At 41.1% G+C, this 15,985-nt stretch overlaps 1 protein-coding gene across 2 annotated transcripts; it reads left to right on the top strand.

Annotated features, from left to right (window-relative positions):
- Window positions 1-3,541: 3,541 nt before the first annotated feature.
- On the top strand, window positions 3,542-12,487 carry LOC144707563 (homeobox-leucine zipper protein ROC2-like). 2 transcript variants are annotated; one of them, XM_078580739.1, is made up of 13 exons: window positions 3,542-3,788; window positions 4,440-4,519; window positions 4,582-4,778; window positions 5,338-5,455; window positions 5,767-5,955; window positions 6,931-7,335; window positions 7,808-7,909; window positions 8,704-8,904; window positions 8,969-9,143; window positions 9,758-10,029; window positions 10,628-10,723; window positions 10,994-11,364; window positions 11,835-12,487. In XM_078580739.1, the coding sequence occupies exons 2-12, from the start codon at window positions 4,451-4,453 to the stop codon at window positions 11,342-11,344; spliced, it is 2,175 nt and encodes a 724-aa protein (XP_078436865.1). In that variant the 5' UTR covers window positions 3,542-3,788; window positions 4,440-4,450; the 3' UTR covers window positions 11,345-11,364; window positions 11,835-12,487. The 2 variants fall into 2 exon arrangements, with proteins under 2 accessions (XP_078436865.1, XP_078436866.1); XM_078580740.1 differs by having other exon boundaries at window positions 3,543-3,788; window positions 4,603-4,778.
- Window positions 12,488-15,985: the final 3,498 nt, after the last annotated feature.

Below are 15,985 nucleotides of genomic sequence, written 5' to 3'. Positions count from 1 at the left end.
TGATTTAAGGGAGTGACAAGGTCGTCCTCTAAAAGGCTTATCCATCTCAAAGTCTACATACCGTATTAAAAACTAAGACAGCTGGAGTCTTGCTCATCAGCAGATACTGAGAGTCATACTGAACTTCTGAATTTTGGGAAAGGTGAACTTTGTCATCGCCTTGCGCCGGGTATCTTTCTTATTTGCAAAAGAGAGGCGACATCATGATAAACATGTAAAATAACTGAAACAAATGAGGTATCTCACTTTACTGAAGTGTGTTATTCTCTTATTCATTACGGCAGAGACTCAGGGACTGTAGATTATCCAACTTCTCTGTTTTTAACCTCTATACATGTTGCATTTCTGGCCGACTGGAAACGAGTCTGGTGTCTTTGTGACCGTTCCAAATATATCATCATAGAAGGCAAGCATGAGTTAAGGGCAATTTTTGTTGTAACATTTCTCATGCATTATTAGTATTTTTCCCGTGAGAAGAGAACAATAACGTGAATTCATTGTAGCTTTACCGGATTACAGAAACTATACGTTCCATTAAAACTGAAATTATCATCTTATGAGTTATGACACTTGACGGTGTGATACAGTAAGCGTATAAAATTTCCAAAACCATAAGCTTATAGTGGATTTATTATTAAGCAGAAAATTGTGGCCTCTTCATGCCTTCAGCTTCATCCAGGACTTGTCTCAGCCATCCTAACCTCATGAACAGACAATATGACAGCTCTCTAGATACCCTCATGAGATATCCTAATGGTCCAACTGGCCATAGCTAAGATCAGCTAGTAGAGTTGATGAAAATAATTTCTTTGAGACATTGGCGTAGACTTGAACATTGGTGTAGAGTTGGAGAAAATAATTCCCGATGTAATCAGGTCCAATTGATAACTTGAACTTTATGGAATGGCCATTCATCATTCACCTCCTGGAACTGGAGTCAAGGCTGTCCTGCTCAGTGGCGAAGGATGAATGGGGATGCGCCATCAACTTGGCTGAGATGCATGAGACAGTAATTCGCCGAACTTCGGAGGGCAATCCAGAATCGGAATAGTTGACCCTTTTTGGCAGGCTCGAAAATTCTAATCAAGTTGATAGAAGCGGGCACATGCAAGGCCAGTGTTTTCTCAGGGGATTTAATGTGGACAAGTCACTCTGCGCTGGAAACTCCCCTCGAGTACTCTTTTTCTGTCTTTAATTATAAACCATTCCCACGCGTATAGATTTATCGCTTCTTTTTCTTCTGTTTCTGGCCTCCCCTGTCTCTCCCTCACCCTCGCTCTCTCTCTCTCGCCCTCTCTCCATCTCTTGCTCTCTCTCTCTCTCTCGCTCTCCCTCTCTCTCTCTCTCTCTCTCCTTCTCTTTCTCTCTGTCTCTCTTTTTTCCCATCTCTTTTCCTCTCTCGCTCTCTCTCTCTCATTCTCTCCACTTCTTTCCCTCTCTCCCTCTCTCTCATTCGCTCCATCTCTTTTCCTCTCCCTCTCACTCTCATTCTCTCCACTTCTTTACCTCTCTCCCTCTCTCTTTCATTCTCTCCATCTCTTTCCCTCTCTCCCTCTCTTTCTCATTCGCACCATCTCTTTTCCTGTCCCTATCTCTTTGATTCTCTCCTTCTCTTTCCCTCTCTCCCTCTCTTTCTCATTCGCACCATCTCTTTTCCTCTCACTCTCATTCTCTCCATCTTTTTCCCTCTCTCTCTCATTCTCTCCACCTCTTTTCCTCACACTCTCTCCCCCTCTCTCATTCGCTCCATGTCTTTTCCTCTCCCTCTCACTCTCATTCTCTCCATCTCTTTTCCTCTCTCGCTCTCTCTCTCTCATTCTTTCCCTCTCTCACCTCTCTCTCTCTTCCCTCCCTTGCCCTTTCTCTATCTTCCTCCCTCCCTCTGTACCTTCATTTCTCTCGTCCCTTGTATCTTTGTCTTACTTTCTACGTTGTGTTTTTTCACCTTTCTCTATTTTTTTGCACATGCCGGCGCTCCATAAAATCTCAGAGTCACATCAAACAGTAAAGCATGTGAAAAAGCCATCTGACCGTTTCCTCTGCAAATTGATGCGAACGTTGACTCTATTTACTGCTATTTTGGGGTATACGAGACTAGTTTATCAAATGAGACACATTTTGTAGCTTATAAAAGATTTATAATCCAACATATGAAAGGCAAAGAAAAGTTATTTACAGAGTACGTGGTAGGCAACAATCGGTACCATGAAGTTACATATCAACATAGGTGTCTACTTGCCTATTTTGCTATCTATCGGGTTCGCTTGCTCTCTTTCTACTATCTCTCCGCCCAATTTACCCCTCTACCCGTCACGCGCAGTATCGTCATCTATCCTAGTATCAATCCGTTTCTCTTTTACTCTCCATATCTCTCCACTCTCTCTTAAACTGTCTCCTTCACTCTCCTCTAAAACAAAATTTCCTCTCTTTTCTCTTCTCTATCTCAATCTCTATCTCCATCTCCATCTCCATCTCCATCTCCATCTCCATCTCCATCTCCATCTCCATCTCCATCTCCATCTCCATCTCCATCTCCATCTCCATCTCCATCTCCATCTCCATCTCCATCTCCATCTCCATCTCCATCTCCATCTCCATCTCCATCTCCATCTCTATCTCTATCTCCATCTCCATCTCTATCTCTATCTCTATCTCCATCTCCATCTCCATCTCCATCTCCATCTCCATCTCCATCTCCATCTCCATCTCCATCTCCATCTCTATCTCTATTTCTATCTCTATCTGTATATGTATCTGTATCTCTACATCTAACTCTATCTCTATCTCTACCACTCTGTATCTCTATCTCTACAGCTAACTCTATCTCTATCTCTATCTCTATCTCTACTTCTATCTCTATCTCTACGTCTATCTGTATTTCTATCTCTGACATTATCTCTAACTCTATATCTATCACTATCCTTCTCTCTATCTTTATCTCTGTTTCTATCTCTAACACTATCTCTAACTCTATATCTATCATTATCTGTATCTATCCTAATCTCTGCCTATATATTTCAACTCTAAATCTATCATTATCTCTATATCTATATCTGGCTCTATCCTAATCTCTACTTCTATATCCTAATCTCAATGTTTATCTTTATTTCTGTCCCTCTATCTCTATATCTATCAATATCTCACTTTTATCTCTATTTTTTCAAACCCTCTCTCTATCTCTATAGCTATCACTATCTCTATATTTATCTTTATTTGAATCTCTCTTTCTATCTCTATATCTATCACTCTTTATGCTTATCTCTATTTCTATTCCCCTCTCTGTCTCAGTGTCTGCCTCTATCTCTCTTTCTACCCCTCTCTCTATTTCACTGCGTGTCTCTATCTCTACTTCCATATCTATCGCTATCAAACTCTATGCCCCTCTTTAAAACAATGTCTATGTCTATGTCTATGTCTATCTCTATCTCTTGCCAATCTTTATCGCAACCTATATCTCTATATAGCTTTCTCTCACTCTATCGCCTGGGCGGAGTAAGTGATAACAGCTCTATGGCAATAAATGCAGTTGCACCTCCTCTGTACGTTGAGCAATTACTCCGGGCTGGCAGTCTCTTCTCCACCTGTTCCTCTCCCCGCTTCCCTTCCCCCTTTGTCACTCCGCCCCCATCCCCTCTCATCTCATTCCGCCATTGCAATTCTCTCCCCGCTCATCTCTCTCACTCTCCCTCTCTCCGTATCTGCTCGAAGGCCCGCATCTTTGAAGCACCGCTTTCACCGACAGAGGAAAACAAGGTTTCCTCGTCGTTGATCGCCAGGTTGATCTAAAGGTGTGATGTCTTCTTCTCTCTTCTTCGCAGTCTGCACCTCTAGATCCATACCTGATTTTTTTCCAGTGGAGGGAAAAGCGATCGTCGTATCTTCTCTCTCGACATTTTTGCACTATGTATGGGAATTCTTTCTGATCTGTGATCCGAGGAAAATACGACGAAGAGCGGGTTGGAAAGGGTGGGAGATGCAGATGAAGAGAGAGCAAGAGAACAGAGAGATATTTGAGGCAATATCATTTGCGGAATAATGCAATCACCTTCGCCTAGATCTCTTGATCTTTATCTCTTTCTATTTGTCTCTCTCTTCTTTCCTCAATTCTTCTTGAGATGAAAGAGAGAGAGGAGAAGAGAGAGAAAGAGAGAGTTGAGGAAGAGGAGAAAGAGAGAAGTAAAAGAAAAGAGAGAGAGAGGAGAGAGAAAATAGATAGAGAGAGAGGGAGAGAGAGGAGAGAGAGAGAGACTAAAAGTGGACTGTGAAGACTCGTAGTGACAGCCTGGTATGAGTTTTCCAAGCGGTGCCTACACCAATCCCACAGGACCTGGGCTCTCCAGTGACTCCCGTCTTTCCCTGTTAACGTCTTTTTGCTGCTAAATAAGCCATGAACTGAAGAAAAGCCGACCCTTCATTTCTTCTTCTTCCCCGTCTTGCAGAAAACTTCGAGATGCCCACCGGAGTCTTAGTTCGTGCGAGGGCTCAGGGCAGCCGGAGCTCTACCCTCAACCATAGTCAAGTACAGAATACTTTCTTTGCCGTTAACTTTCTAAAGATCTTGTATCATGTTTTTTGTCTTAGTTGATAGAGCTTTCTCGTCAGTTTCATCAAGAAATGGATCTTCCTTCCTTGATTACTGCAAATGAGAACGATGGGGAGTGCAAGTCTGGAAGTGATAACGCGGAGTGCAACTCGGGCGACGAGGAAGAAGTCGGTCGGCACCCGAAGAAGAAAAGATACCACCGCCACACCGCGCATCAGATTCAAGTAATGGAGTCGTAAGGAATCTATCACTACTCCTTCATTAACTGGCGTGGATGAATGTGCTATAAAATTTTTATTCCGGAGTAGTGGAGACGTAAGGAATCTGTCACAACTCCTTCATGAACTTGCGTGGATGAGTGAGCTATTATATTGCTGTACTGGAGTCGTGAGGAATTTATCACCACTCCATGAACTGGCGTGGATGAATGAGCTATAATATTCTTGTAGCTGAATGTTCTGTCTCTCTTCATCTTCCGTTAGCCATATTGCTTCTATCTTGTTGTAAACGGTTATGATCAACGACGGAAGCTTCTATATTGTTTCTCTATTGAATCAAGTAAGCAGGCTTGATCCAAGCCTCTTGCGTCGGATCGTTGCTGCCAAGTTGAATTCCTTGAATGCTATTTGGTAGTTTAAGTTCTGCTCGGTTTCTCAGCGCACATATGTTGATTTTTTTTTTTTTTTTGTAGAAAGATAGCTCATACATTGATATGGAAAATCTTAATTTATACAACCCTTAAGTTATTAGTTTTTACTTTACCTGAGTGTTACTCTATGGCTCTTGTTACGCAGTTTTTTCAAAGAATGCCCCCATCCAGATGACAAGCAAAGGAAGGAACTCAGCCGGGAGTTGGGCTTGGAGCCTCTACAGATCAAGTTCTGGTTCCAAAACAAGCGTACCCAGATGAAGGTTGAAATCTAAATAATGTCGAGGAGTAATGTTAAGTTTAATCAATGCATGTAAGCTGATGACTATATCTGTTTTCAAAATCATTGATGAAATCTGGAAACTTTCTATACTTGAATTTGAAAGTACTCTCGTGTACAATCCTTAAAATTTTTAAGAGTATATAAGTCTGATTTTGATGTTTGTCTAACGTGAACTTGAAGTCGTTTGTTGTGATTTGAAGTAGCTCACTCAAACAAAAGATGTGAAAGAATAAGACATAATTTTTCATGCTATTTATCAAGTCCAGTAAAGTTTGTTGTGTATCATTGCAGACACAACACGAGCGTCACGAGAACCAGCAACTGCGGAATGAAAACGACAAGCTACGTGCAGAGAACATGAGATTCAGGGAGGCATTGGGCAACACGTCCTGTCCAAATTGCGGTGGACAGACGGCCCCTGGTGAAATGTCCTATGACGAGCAGCAACTAAGGATCGAGAACTCCCGTCTTAGGGAAGAGGTTAGTCCCTTTTAAGAAAATCTCACGGTTAAGAAGATATAAGCGAATCTATCAAGTTACACCTTATACCATTTTCAATTAACTATCTACGACTTCACTTTGCTTAATGGAAGGGTTATCCTTTACATTTCTCTTCTAAAAAGCTACTGCTTCTTCTCGGCTATTGAATTTTTTTTTTGCCGTCCTTGCATGGTTTCTTTCTCTCTTTTAATGTGTTTCTCCTCGTCATGATGCCCCTTAAAACGTGTTCAAATCGATTTTTTCCTCTAATCGGCTGATGATTTTTTTTGCGTTCCTTGCATGGTTTCTTTTTTTTTTGTAAAATGTTGTGTGTTTCTCTGCTTACTTCTCATTATCCACGCGTTTCAAACGATTTTCAGTCTTTTGGTATACTCTTTAACATTTCAAATAATTTACGCCTTTAGATTGCTTTATGGTAATGATCTCTATTCATATTTCTCTTTTTGGAAGTAATTTATTTCCTCATCTCGGCTGTCGATTTTTTTTGCCGTCCTTGCATGTTTTCTTTCTCTCTCTTTTAGTTGTTTATCCTCATATTGATTCTTGTCATACACGTGTTTAAATCGATATTTTCCTTTTCTCCGCTGTTTTTTTTGTTTACCGTCCTTGCATGGTTTCTTTCTCTCGTTTTTATCGTATGTTTTCCTCGTCATGATGCTCATATACACATGTTTAAAACGAGTTTTTCCTCTTCTTGGCCGTTGGTTTTTGTTTGCCGTACGGGATGGTTTTCCTCTCTCTTTTAGTCGTCTATTTTCCTCGCGATGCTCTTCATACACGTGTTTAAATCAATTTTTTCTTCTTCGCGGCTGTTGATTATCGTTTGCCGTACTTTTTTTGAAATAATCGTTTGCCGTCCTTGGATGGTTCCTTTCTCGTATTTGTGCTTTTCTTCGTCATGTTGCACTTCTGACATGTCTTTACTCTTCTCGTATTTTTTGTTTCTCTCAACAGATAGACAGGATATCCTCCGTAGCAGCAAAGTATATTGGCAAGCCACCAGGTTCAAGTTCATTCCTGCCTCAGCTCACGGCTGAGTCCTTAGACTTGTATGGACCTGTTGATATCCTTAGACAGCCTGCTGCGATCTCTTCTGGGGTGATGAACTTGGACAAGCCCATGGTGATTCAGCTTGCTGTTAGTGCAATGGAAGAGCTTATGAGGGTGGCAAGAGCAGGACAACCTTTGTGGATTTCTGCGCCCAATGGGCGCACGGAGTCGATAAACGAAGAAGAATACCTTGGAGGATTCTCTAGGGCCGTAACGTCTGCTACGATGGGCTTGAAAACAGAAGCTTCGCGCGAGAGTGGCATTGTCATGATGAGTTCTGGGAATCTCGTCGAGATGTTAATGGACGTGGTAAGAAACTGAACACTCATTGTCTCGTTATTATGCATCTTTCTCTCTATTTTTCTTACCTTGTTTTTCTGACTTTCTTGTCTCCTTTATGCTTCTTTCATTGCCTTTCCTTTTTTAACGTATACCTCTGTCGTGTCCTCCTTTCTCTTAATATATCGTTCTCTTTTATTTTTGGCTTCTATCAAACTCGATCTTCCTCCTTTCCGTATACATCTCCTGCACTGTTCCCTTATCCTCCCTCTCTCTATTTCTTAATCATTTATCTGTCTTCTGCGTCTTTCTTTATTTATAGATTTAGCTGTCCATTTCATTCGTTTTCCACCCTTTTCGCTCTCTCTCTCTGTTATTTGTGTGTTTCTTACGTTTTCATCTCGTTCTTTTATACTCTCTAATCATCCTCATCCGCCGCAGATTGTGATTTTCTTTTTTTCTATGTAAATAATGCTTTATCTCTTATGTTTATCTGAAACAGAATAAATGGTCAATGATCTTCTCAAGCATAGTATCGAGGGCTACGACACTTGAAGTATTGTCAACAGGTGTAGCTGGGGGCTTCAACGGCGCCTTGCAAGTGGTATGCGGGTGTACATATACTTTCCTATCCTAACAGAAGGAAGCTGATCTTGCGTCTAAATTATTTAACGGAACTATGATATCGCATTAAAACGCACGCCCTCCTGTGTTGTTTGTCTTTTTATTCTCTGGTGCTAAACTTTGTGCATGCATGATTCCTCGAAACGTTGAGTTATCAAGAGAGGTCATCGTCACCTTATTGGGTTATCAAAGGCATCATAAGCGGTAATTCATGTAAATTATTGAGATTACAGTAATTCAGAATAATTATCAAAACACCATAACCCAACCTATAATTATTCAGGTACAATATAAGATGAAATAAATGTTTGCCATCGTCACAATAGTGCAATGATGGCATTGTATATGCAAGCTCTCACTTCCATTTCTTGCCCACCGCATACTCCATCAGACTCTACTTGCCTTGAACATTGATTGTACCTTGATTCTCAATTGAACAGTTAGCTTAAAAATTTCGATTCAATTTTCATTTCACCACTCTATTAAATATGTTAACAACCAAGATAAATCTTTATAATCTCGTTGATCTCTTTCGCTTGATATTCTTCTATACTTTTAGTCTTTACCGGGATAATATGGCAAAGTGCGTATTCTGTCTACATAGTTTCATGCATTTCCCCTGTCGTCAATGTACTTTCCGCCAAAGTGGTACTTAACGTGATATTCAAACCATGAGACATGTGATGACGACTGGATCTACTTACCCAACCACTCTAAATATTCGAACTTGGGCATACTTTTCTAGTTTGTGTGATAAAAACTCTCTTCTGGCAGATGTCGGCCGAGTTTCAAGTGCCCACTCCTCTTGTACCTACAAGAGACAGCCAATTCGTCAGATACTGTAAACACCTTGTAGATGGAACATGGGCTGTGGTGGACGTCGCCGTGGATTGCCTACAGCCAGGTTCTCCTTCGCGGTGCCGTAGAAGGCCATCAGGATGTTTGATAGAGGAAATGCCGAACGGCTATTCTAAGGTAAAACCTATCGGGAATAGGTACATATTTCCTCATTACATTATAATCATTTTCATTTCGGCAGGTGACTTGGGTTGAGCACGTTGAGGCAGACGACAGATCAGTTCATAGGATATACAAGTCGCTTGTGAGCTCTGGGCTTGCGTTTGGCGCCAAGCGCTGGTTGCATACTCTGGAAAGACAATGCCAAAGATTGGCTAGCGTCATAACCAATAGCTTTCCGACCGGAGGAGTCGGTGGTAAGCCTGGATCCTTGAGAGAAAGAGATAATAGAAAAGTAAACAAAAAATGAAAAAATTGCCGAAGCTTCCGTGAATCTTAAACTGCATAAATTAAAGCCTTGCTGTGAAGCTGCCATCATTTTATCAAATAATTTTTCATAAAATGTTTATTCTAACTAACTTTTATCGAAGATTGTATTATGAATCGGGTGTGTGATATATACTTACCCCCGATTGTTCATGATTTTAGGAAACCATTTCGTTTCCCGTGTTCTTCTTTAGTGTCTAGAATCCCTAATGAAGGTCTCTATTTTTATGAATCAACAAATTGTGTGCACGATTGGTTTTCTTCTTTTTTTTTTAACCACTTTAACTCTGGTTAAAGAAACAAAGTTCAGGTTTCATTAGTAACATTCTATTTAAGGAACTATAGAGGAGCTCAACTGGGCAGAAACAGTTAGCTAGTTCGGCAGAATAGTATTAAATCTAGACCGGGTTCAATCGGCTCAATCTGAACTCCTTTATAGAAAACAAACTTCCTTTATCCGATTCATTCAGAATGTCTTTTCGAGCCACTCCCATTATATTATTATTTCGGTTCTTTTTTATAAGTGGCTTCCTGAATCATGCAGTCATAACGACACAGCGAGGGAGGAGGAGCATGATGAAGCTGGCGGAGAGAATGGTCGTAAGCTTCTGCTCAGGTGTTGGGGCGTCCATTGCTCATCAATGGACAACGCTCTCGGGGACATGCGGGGAGGACGTCAGAGTTATGACTAGGAAGAGTGTGGATGACCCGGGCAGGCCCCTCGGAATCGTTCTAAGTGCTGCCACTTCTCTCTGGCTTCCTGTTCCCCCGAAGAAAGTGTTCGATTTTCTCCGAGACGAGAACACCCGCAGTGAGGTATTTGTTCACTTACATTTTGGTTCTTGCTCATGGTTTTTTCTCTTTCCAGGATATTAAATTAATTCTTAATGTCTCAAAACCCAAAGTTACCTGGAAATTGTCCCTGAACAGGTTTTTTAGAAAGTTTGGGGACATAAAAGTTTCTATTTTCGGCTGAAATTCAATAAAAGCTTTGCTATTTCTTATTACGTAAGGTCGCATTCAAGGACCAGACACCTCTTTATTCTAGAAATAAAGATACTTTGCTTCTCTTTAATGCCGTAGACCTGAGTAATACCGTTTATATTCTAACCCAAGGAGTCTTATAGATTCTGCTTCTCGGGTCTAAGGATTGTTAGGGAAAGATTTTATATTCCCTGCTTCCAATGTCATGTGGCGTTGATATTGTCGGAAAATTTTCATTTAGTGTAGTCAATTGATGTCCGTTCATTAAATCATCGGTTTTTGGATCATCCCATATGAAATCTATTCTGCCCTTTTCGGATTGTGTTTGTCTATTTATTTTCTTTCTTAAGTATACAAAAGTTTTTATCAATTCTTGGGCTCGTGGAAAATAATTTCTTCTTGGCTCATTCTTTGCCTTCTCCAAGCGCAGTGGGACATTCTCTCTAACGGTGGGGAAGTACAAGAAATGGCCCACAACGCCAATGGGCGCGATGAAGGCAACTGTGTTTCTCTTCTGCGAGTTAATGTAAGTTGAATATTATCTTCTACATCAAGACCTCCTCACCTCTCTTTACGATTTATTCTATCCAAGACATGCAAAATCCGTAGAGAAGCGAGCAGTAGAATTAGAGAAATTCTGGATTACTGGAGAAAAGGATGAAACTTGCTACGGACCCTTTCACACCTTTCGATGCAGTACATCTTACAAGTGATTGATTACACTTGCTATTTTTACAGTTGGGTTCTCGATCGGGGGTTTCAATCAGGACTAACCAATTCCTCATCCGTCTTGCAGAGTGCGAATTCGAACCAGAGCAATATGTTGATTCTTCAGGAGAGTTGCACCGACGCGAGTGGGTCTTACGTCATCTACGCTCCGGTAGACCTTGTTGCCATGAACGATGTGCTGAACGGTGGAGATCCAGACTACGTGGCACTTCTTCCGTCGGGTTTCGCTATTCTGCCAGAAGGTCCGCAGAACGAGGAGAATGGCGGTGGGTCTCTGTTGACGGTGGCGTTCCAGATACTTGTGGACTCGCAGCCTAACGCGAAGCTCTCACTCGGCTCTGTTGCAACGGTCGACAGCCTTATCGCTTGCACGATCGAGAGAATTAAGGGCAATCTTCTGGGCGACCTCGCTCAGTAGATCCATCAGCAGTCGACGAGGTACGCTCTCTCTCTCTCTCTCAAAATATATTATATTATATCCTTCATCTTTCTCTCTCTCGCTCTCTTACTCCATATGATGAATATTTGAAGAAAGGATAGAGAGATCGCAGTCGGAGGTAGTCTACCTCTTTATTGAGTAGATAATAGTATCCTTTATCCTCTCTCTCATTCGCTCCCGCTCAAGGCAGAAAGAGAATGAGAGAACGATCGCAAGGCAGGAGAATGTGATGTAGAGTCCGTTTATCTAGATTATATTATAATTTCTTTCTTTCAATCTCTCTCATGAAGAATGGAAGAAAAGAGAAATAAAATAAGAGAAAGATCGAAAGGTAGGTGAATTAAATAAGAGATTCGTTGGGTTGCTCGTTTCCTCTTTCCTTAGGATATCCCATACACATGAATCAAATTCTTTTTTTATAACAAATTTGATACCATTATTCGTTTCTTATTTAGTGTGTTGCCTCCAGGCCTGATGCTAAGGAAGTCAAGAACGCACCAACTCCTCTCCTGACTACAATCAACACCGGTGGAGGTCGGTTCGGGCATTGACTTCTAACGCATGGACTTATCCTCTGAATTAGGTTCTGTCGCAGCCTAGATAGTCTCTGTGACTGTCTCTCTCAGTCTCTCTCTCTCTCTCTCTGTCTTTCTCTCTCTCTATCTCTCCCTCCCTCTCTCTGTCTTTCTCTCTCTCTATCTCTCCCTCCCTCTCTCTGTCTTTCTCTCTCTCTATCTCTCCCTCCCTCTCTCTGTCTTCCTCTCTCTCTATCTCTCCCTCCCTCTCTCTGTCTTTCTCTCTCTCTATCTCTCCCTCCCTCTCTCTGTCTTTCTCTCTCTCTATCTCTCCCTCCCTCTCTCTGTCTTTCTCTCTCTCTATCTCTCCCTCCCTCTCTCTCTCTCTCTTTTAATCTTATTTTCTTCCAAGAGTCTGATAGCATGTCTACCAGAAGTGGAAATGAATTTGAGGTGAAGTTAGTTTAGTTTGTCATTGTTTTCCCCAGTTTAATGGTTAACTGTTTTCCCCAGTTTGTTCTACGGCAGGACTTGTGATTTCCCCAGTTTTTTACTGGCTCAGCATCTGAATGCATCATGGTATGTAAAGGTTCCCTGTTGTGATGAATGATTGTAATTTCTCATGAGGGATTATCCAACCGATATCCGTCCAATATCTTGTGTCGGACAACCGATATTTGATATCAGGAAAAAAACTGGGACGGTGTCCAGTGTCTGATATCGGCTGTTGGTCGATATCTGTCTTTAGGTTTAGATGGATATTGAAGATGGATATCTGAGGGGCAAGGAAAAAGCGTGTATCGGATGCCGGCTATCGGATTTTTGATATCCGGATATAGGAACTGGTAATCCGGTAATCGATATCCAATATTGACAGAAAAATTTTTTTATAATCACATTCAATGATTTATGTACGTCAGTGCTGTATGCTTTTGATATATTTTCAACCCCGGTTAATATATACAGGGCAAGACTTCTTTTTTCTTCCACATGGGATAACAGGATTTGAAGTTAAATGTAAACTCAGAATCCTATTATCCCATATGGAAGAAAATAGAAATCTTCAGCTGTATTTATTGGACGAAGTTTTAATATATTAAATGTATTACATATATAATGGGCTTAAAATACAGTGCCTATTTATTAAAATATTATAAAATGATTTAATGTATACTACCTCATTTAATATTTTTAATATATTCAGCGGCAAGATTTTTATTTTCTTCCATATGGGATAAAAGGATTCGGAGTTTGATGTTAAAATCTGAATCCTGTTATCTCACGCGGAAGAAAAAAAAAGATTCAGCTGTATATATTAAATGAGCCACTTAATAAATAAAAAAGCTCTCCAATTACCCTCTTACCCATGTTCATTTCTAACTGCTGCACAATGATGGTTAAATTATATTTTTAAACAACCTTTCTAAGTTGGATATTGAAATCCGATATCCACATCTGATATTTGATATCTTCATCCTCCTTGAGAGACAGAGGCGGATGACACATTGAGACAGATAACGATATCAGATATCGGTACTGTAGCAGTAAAGCATCCATCCCGATACCGTAATTCGATATTGGTATCGAGACATGCGATCCCTACTCGTAATGGATGAAATGTGATTTAAACGTCTGATATGCTCACTCTTTTTTGAATCAGTATCTTTCTAATATATCTCGATTTTTACATCATACGTAAATTCATTTCAGTAGAAAAATATTTTAGGATTAAAAAAAATGAGAAAGAGATTTTGAATATTTGAATATAGGTTTGTAAATCTAGGAATTATTGACCAAGGTAAAGTGGCCACATTTAGGAACTGCGGAAGCATGCTTGGACGTGAAGAACTGCAGAAGATGTCGAGGATGATCCCAAGATGATATAAGGAGAAATACTGAGGCATAGTTGTTAGCCTCCTCACGTCCTCGCGTCGTCAACATCAAGAGAGCACCAACTCCAGGAGAAAGAGCGAGGGAAGGAGAGACTTCTAGTTCAAATGACCTTTCAAGAAACTCAACTTAACTCAAAGGGAGAAAAGAGAATAAATCATGGGATGAATAAAAACAAGATAAATGGAAACCTTTGATAGGCACAACCCATGGCCTAAATGCCTCCTAAAACTAGACACGATCCTAGAAATTTGGCACGATCCTATTCTCAAGGATGTGATAAGCGATAATCCCAAATTTTGGTGTATTTAATAATGATTTTAGACTTTGCTTATCTTATCAACGTGTGAGGGTTTGAGATTATTCAACAAATAAAATTACCTCACTAACCTAGGGTAAGTAAGGATCGAACCACAAGGAGCAGGTATTTCAGCTTAATTTTTATTTCAATTCAATCAATAGTTATTTTAAGATTTAATAGATTTAAGATTTCAATTTTTAAAGTAAGAACAAAGATCTAATTATCTTGAAAATATTTAATAATTCAAAAGTTGAATTATTATCTCAAATAGATCTGGACTTAGTCCAAGTCCAGTTCTATCTAAGGCGCGCGCCGTGCGCTATGTGTAGCGGCGCGCGGCTGTGCGCTCCACGCGTAGCGGCGCCCGGCGCTGCGCGTGTCGCAGTGCGCGGCCGTGCGATGTGCGCAGCGGCGCCCGGCGCTGCTTGTGAGCGGCGCTTAGTGCTGTGCGTGAGAGGTGCCTGGCGCTGCGTGTGAGCAGCGGCCGTGCGCGGTGCGCAGCGGCGCCCGACGCTGCTTGTGAGCGGCGCTTAGTGCTGCGCGTGAGCGGCGCGTGGCGCTGCGCGTGAGCGGCGCGTGGCGCTGCGCGTGAGCGGCGCCTGGCGCTGCGCGTGAGGGGCGCTCGGCACTTCACTGTCTGCGTAGCGGCATCCGGAGCTGCGCGCGTGGCGGCGTCGATGTGTGCTGCTTAAGCACTACAATACAGATTCTAATACTTTGTCAAAATTTCGACAAAGTTTTAGATTTGCTTATCACAAACTATATTGAAACAGAATTCTTGAACAGATTTAATTGGATATGTTGGAATAATCTCCAACCCCAATAAATCTGTCTTAAAAAGAATGAATTAAGCAATTTAGTGAACTCTAAGAAATCACATTTACCTTGTGTCACACCCTTGATCGGCTAGGAAATGATCCTCCTCCTTCGAGTCTTCTCAGCGTTGCTTCTTCACTCAACTCAATTGTTCATCAACAATAGAAGGTCTACAGAACTTTCAGAACAAACAAAACTCCACTCTTTCCATAAAAATTCTAGACAATCTTAAACATTGTTTTTGAGAGAGTATTTATAGGATCTCTTCTCTTTAAACTGCTTGGATCATTTGAATGGTCCAGCTTGACTTATGATAGCCATTTGACTTGATTCATTTGTATGCATAACTGCCCTTTTGACTTTGTCCAGGCGCCCCTCCTGATCCATAGCTTATCTTTGACTTGGTCCAGGCGCCCCCCTTGATCCATAACTGGTCTTTTTGACTTGGTCTTGGCGAATTCCTTGATCCATGTACATTATCTCCAACTAAGTACCTGTACTTATTTAAACAAAGATGAGACCTAATCCACTTGATTCATAGAATCAAGTGGGGTTAGTCAAAAGAAACATATATTGAATAGTAATACATAAAAAACTCATCATCATATATGCTTAAATATTGAAAAAATTACATTTATCAATAAGTCATCCTACTTTGTAGGATGTACCAAATCAGCCCCCAAGATCCTGAATCATAAGGATGGGTTTGACATTTTCCACAATCTCCACCTTGACGAACTCCCCAGCCCATGCACGTCACACCATCATCTTCTAGGTGCTCCACTTTCATCGAGGTATCTCCAATGTGAAGTATGCACAAACACTGGTGAAATTTCTCCATCGTGATCACCGTTGTCAACATGTCTGTGGCATTCTCCTCTGCGTGCATCTTTCGAAGAGAAATCTCTCCCGAATTCAGCAACTCCCGAATCATGTGATACCACACGTCAATGTGTTTTGAACACACATGGTACACCTGATTCTTCACCAAGCATATGACACTTTAACCGTCACATAATAAGGGAACCTCCCCTTTGAGGATCCCTAGCTCCTTCATCAATCCCTTCTAACACAAGGCCTCCTTTGCTGCTTCACTAG

Source organism: Wolffia australiana, chromosome 9 (assembly GCF_029677425.1).
Source record: "Wolffia australiana isolate 7733 chromosome 9, ASM2967742v1".
Lineage (NCBI taxonomy): Eukaryota > Viridiplantae > Streptophyta > Magnoliopsida > Alismatales > Araceae > Wolffia > Wolffia australiana.
The sequence above is the reverse complement of the archived record's forward strand: the minus strand, read 5'-3'. Positions and strand labels throughout refer to the sequence as shown.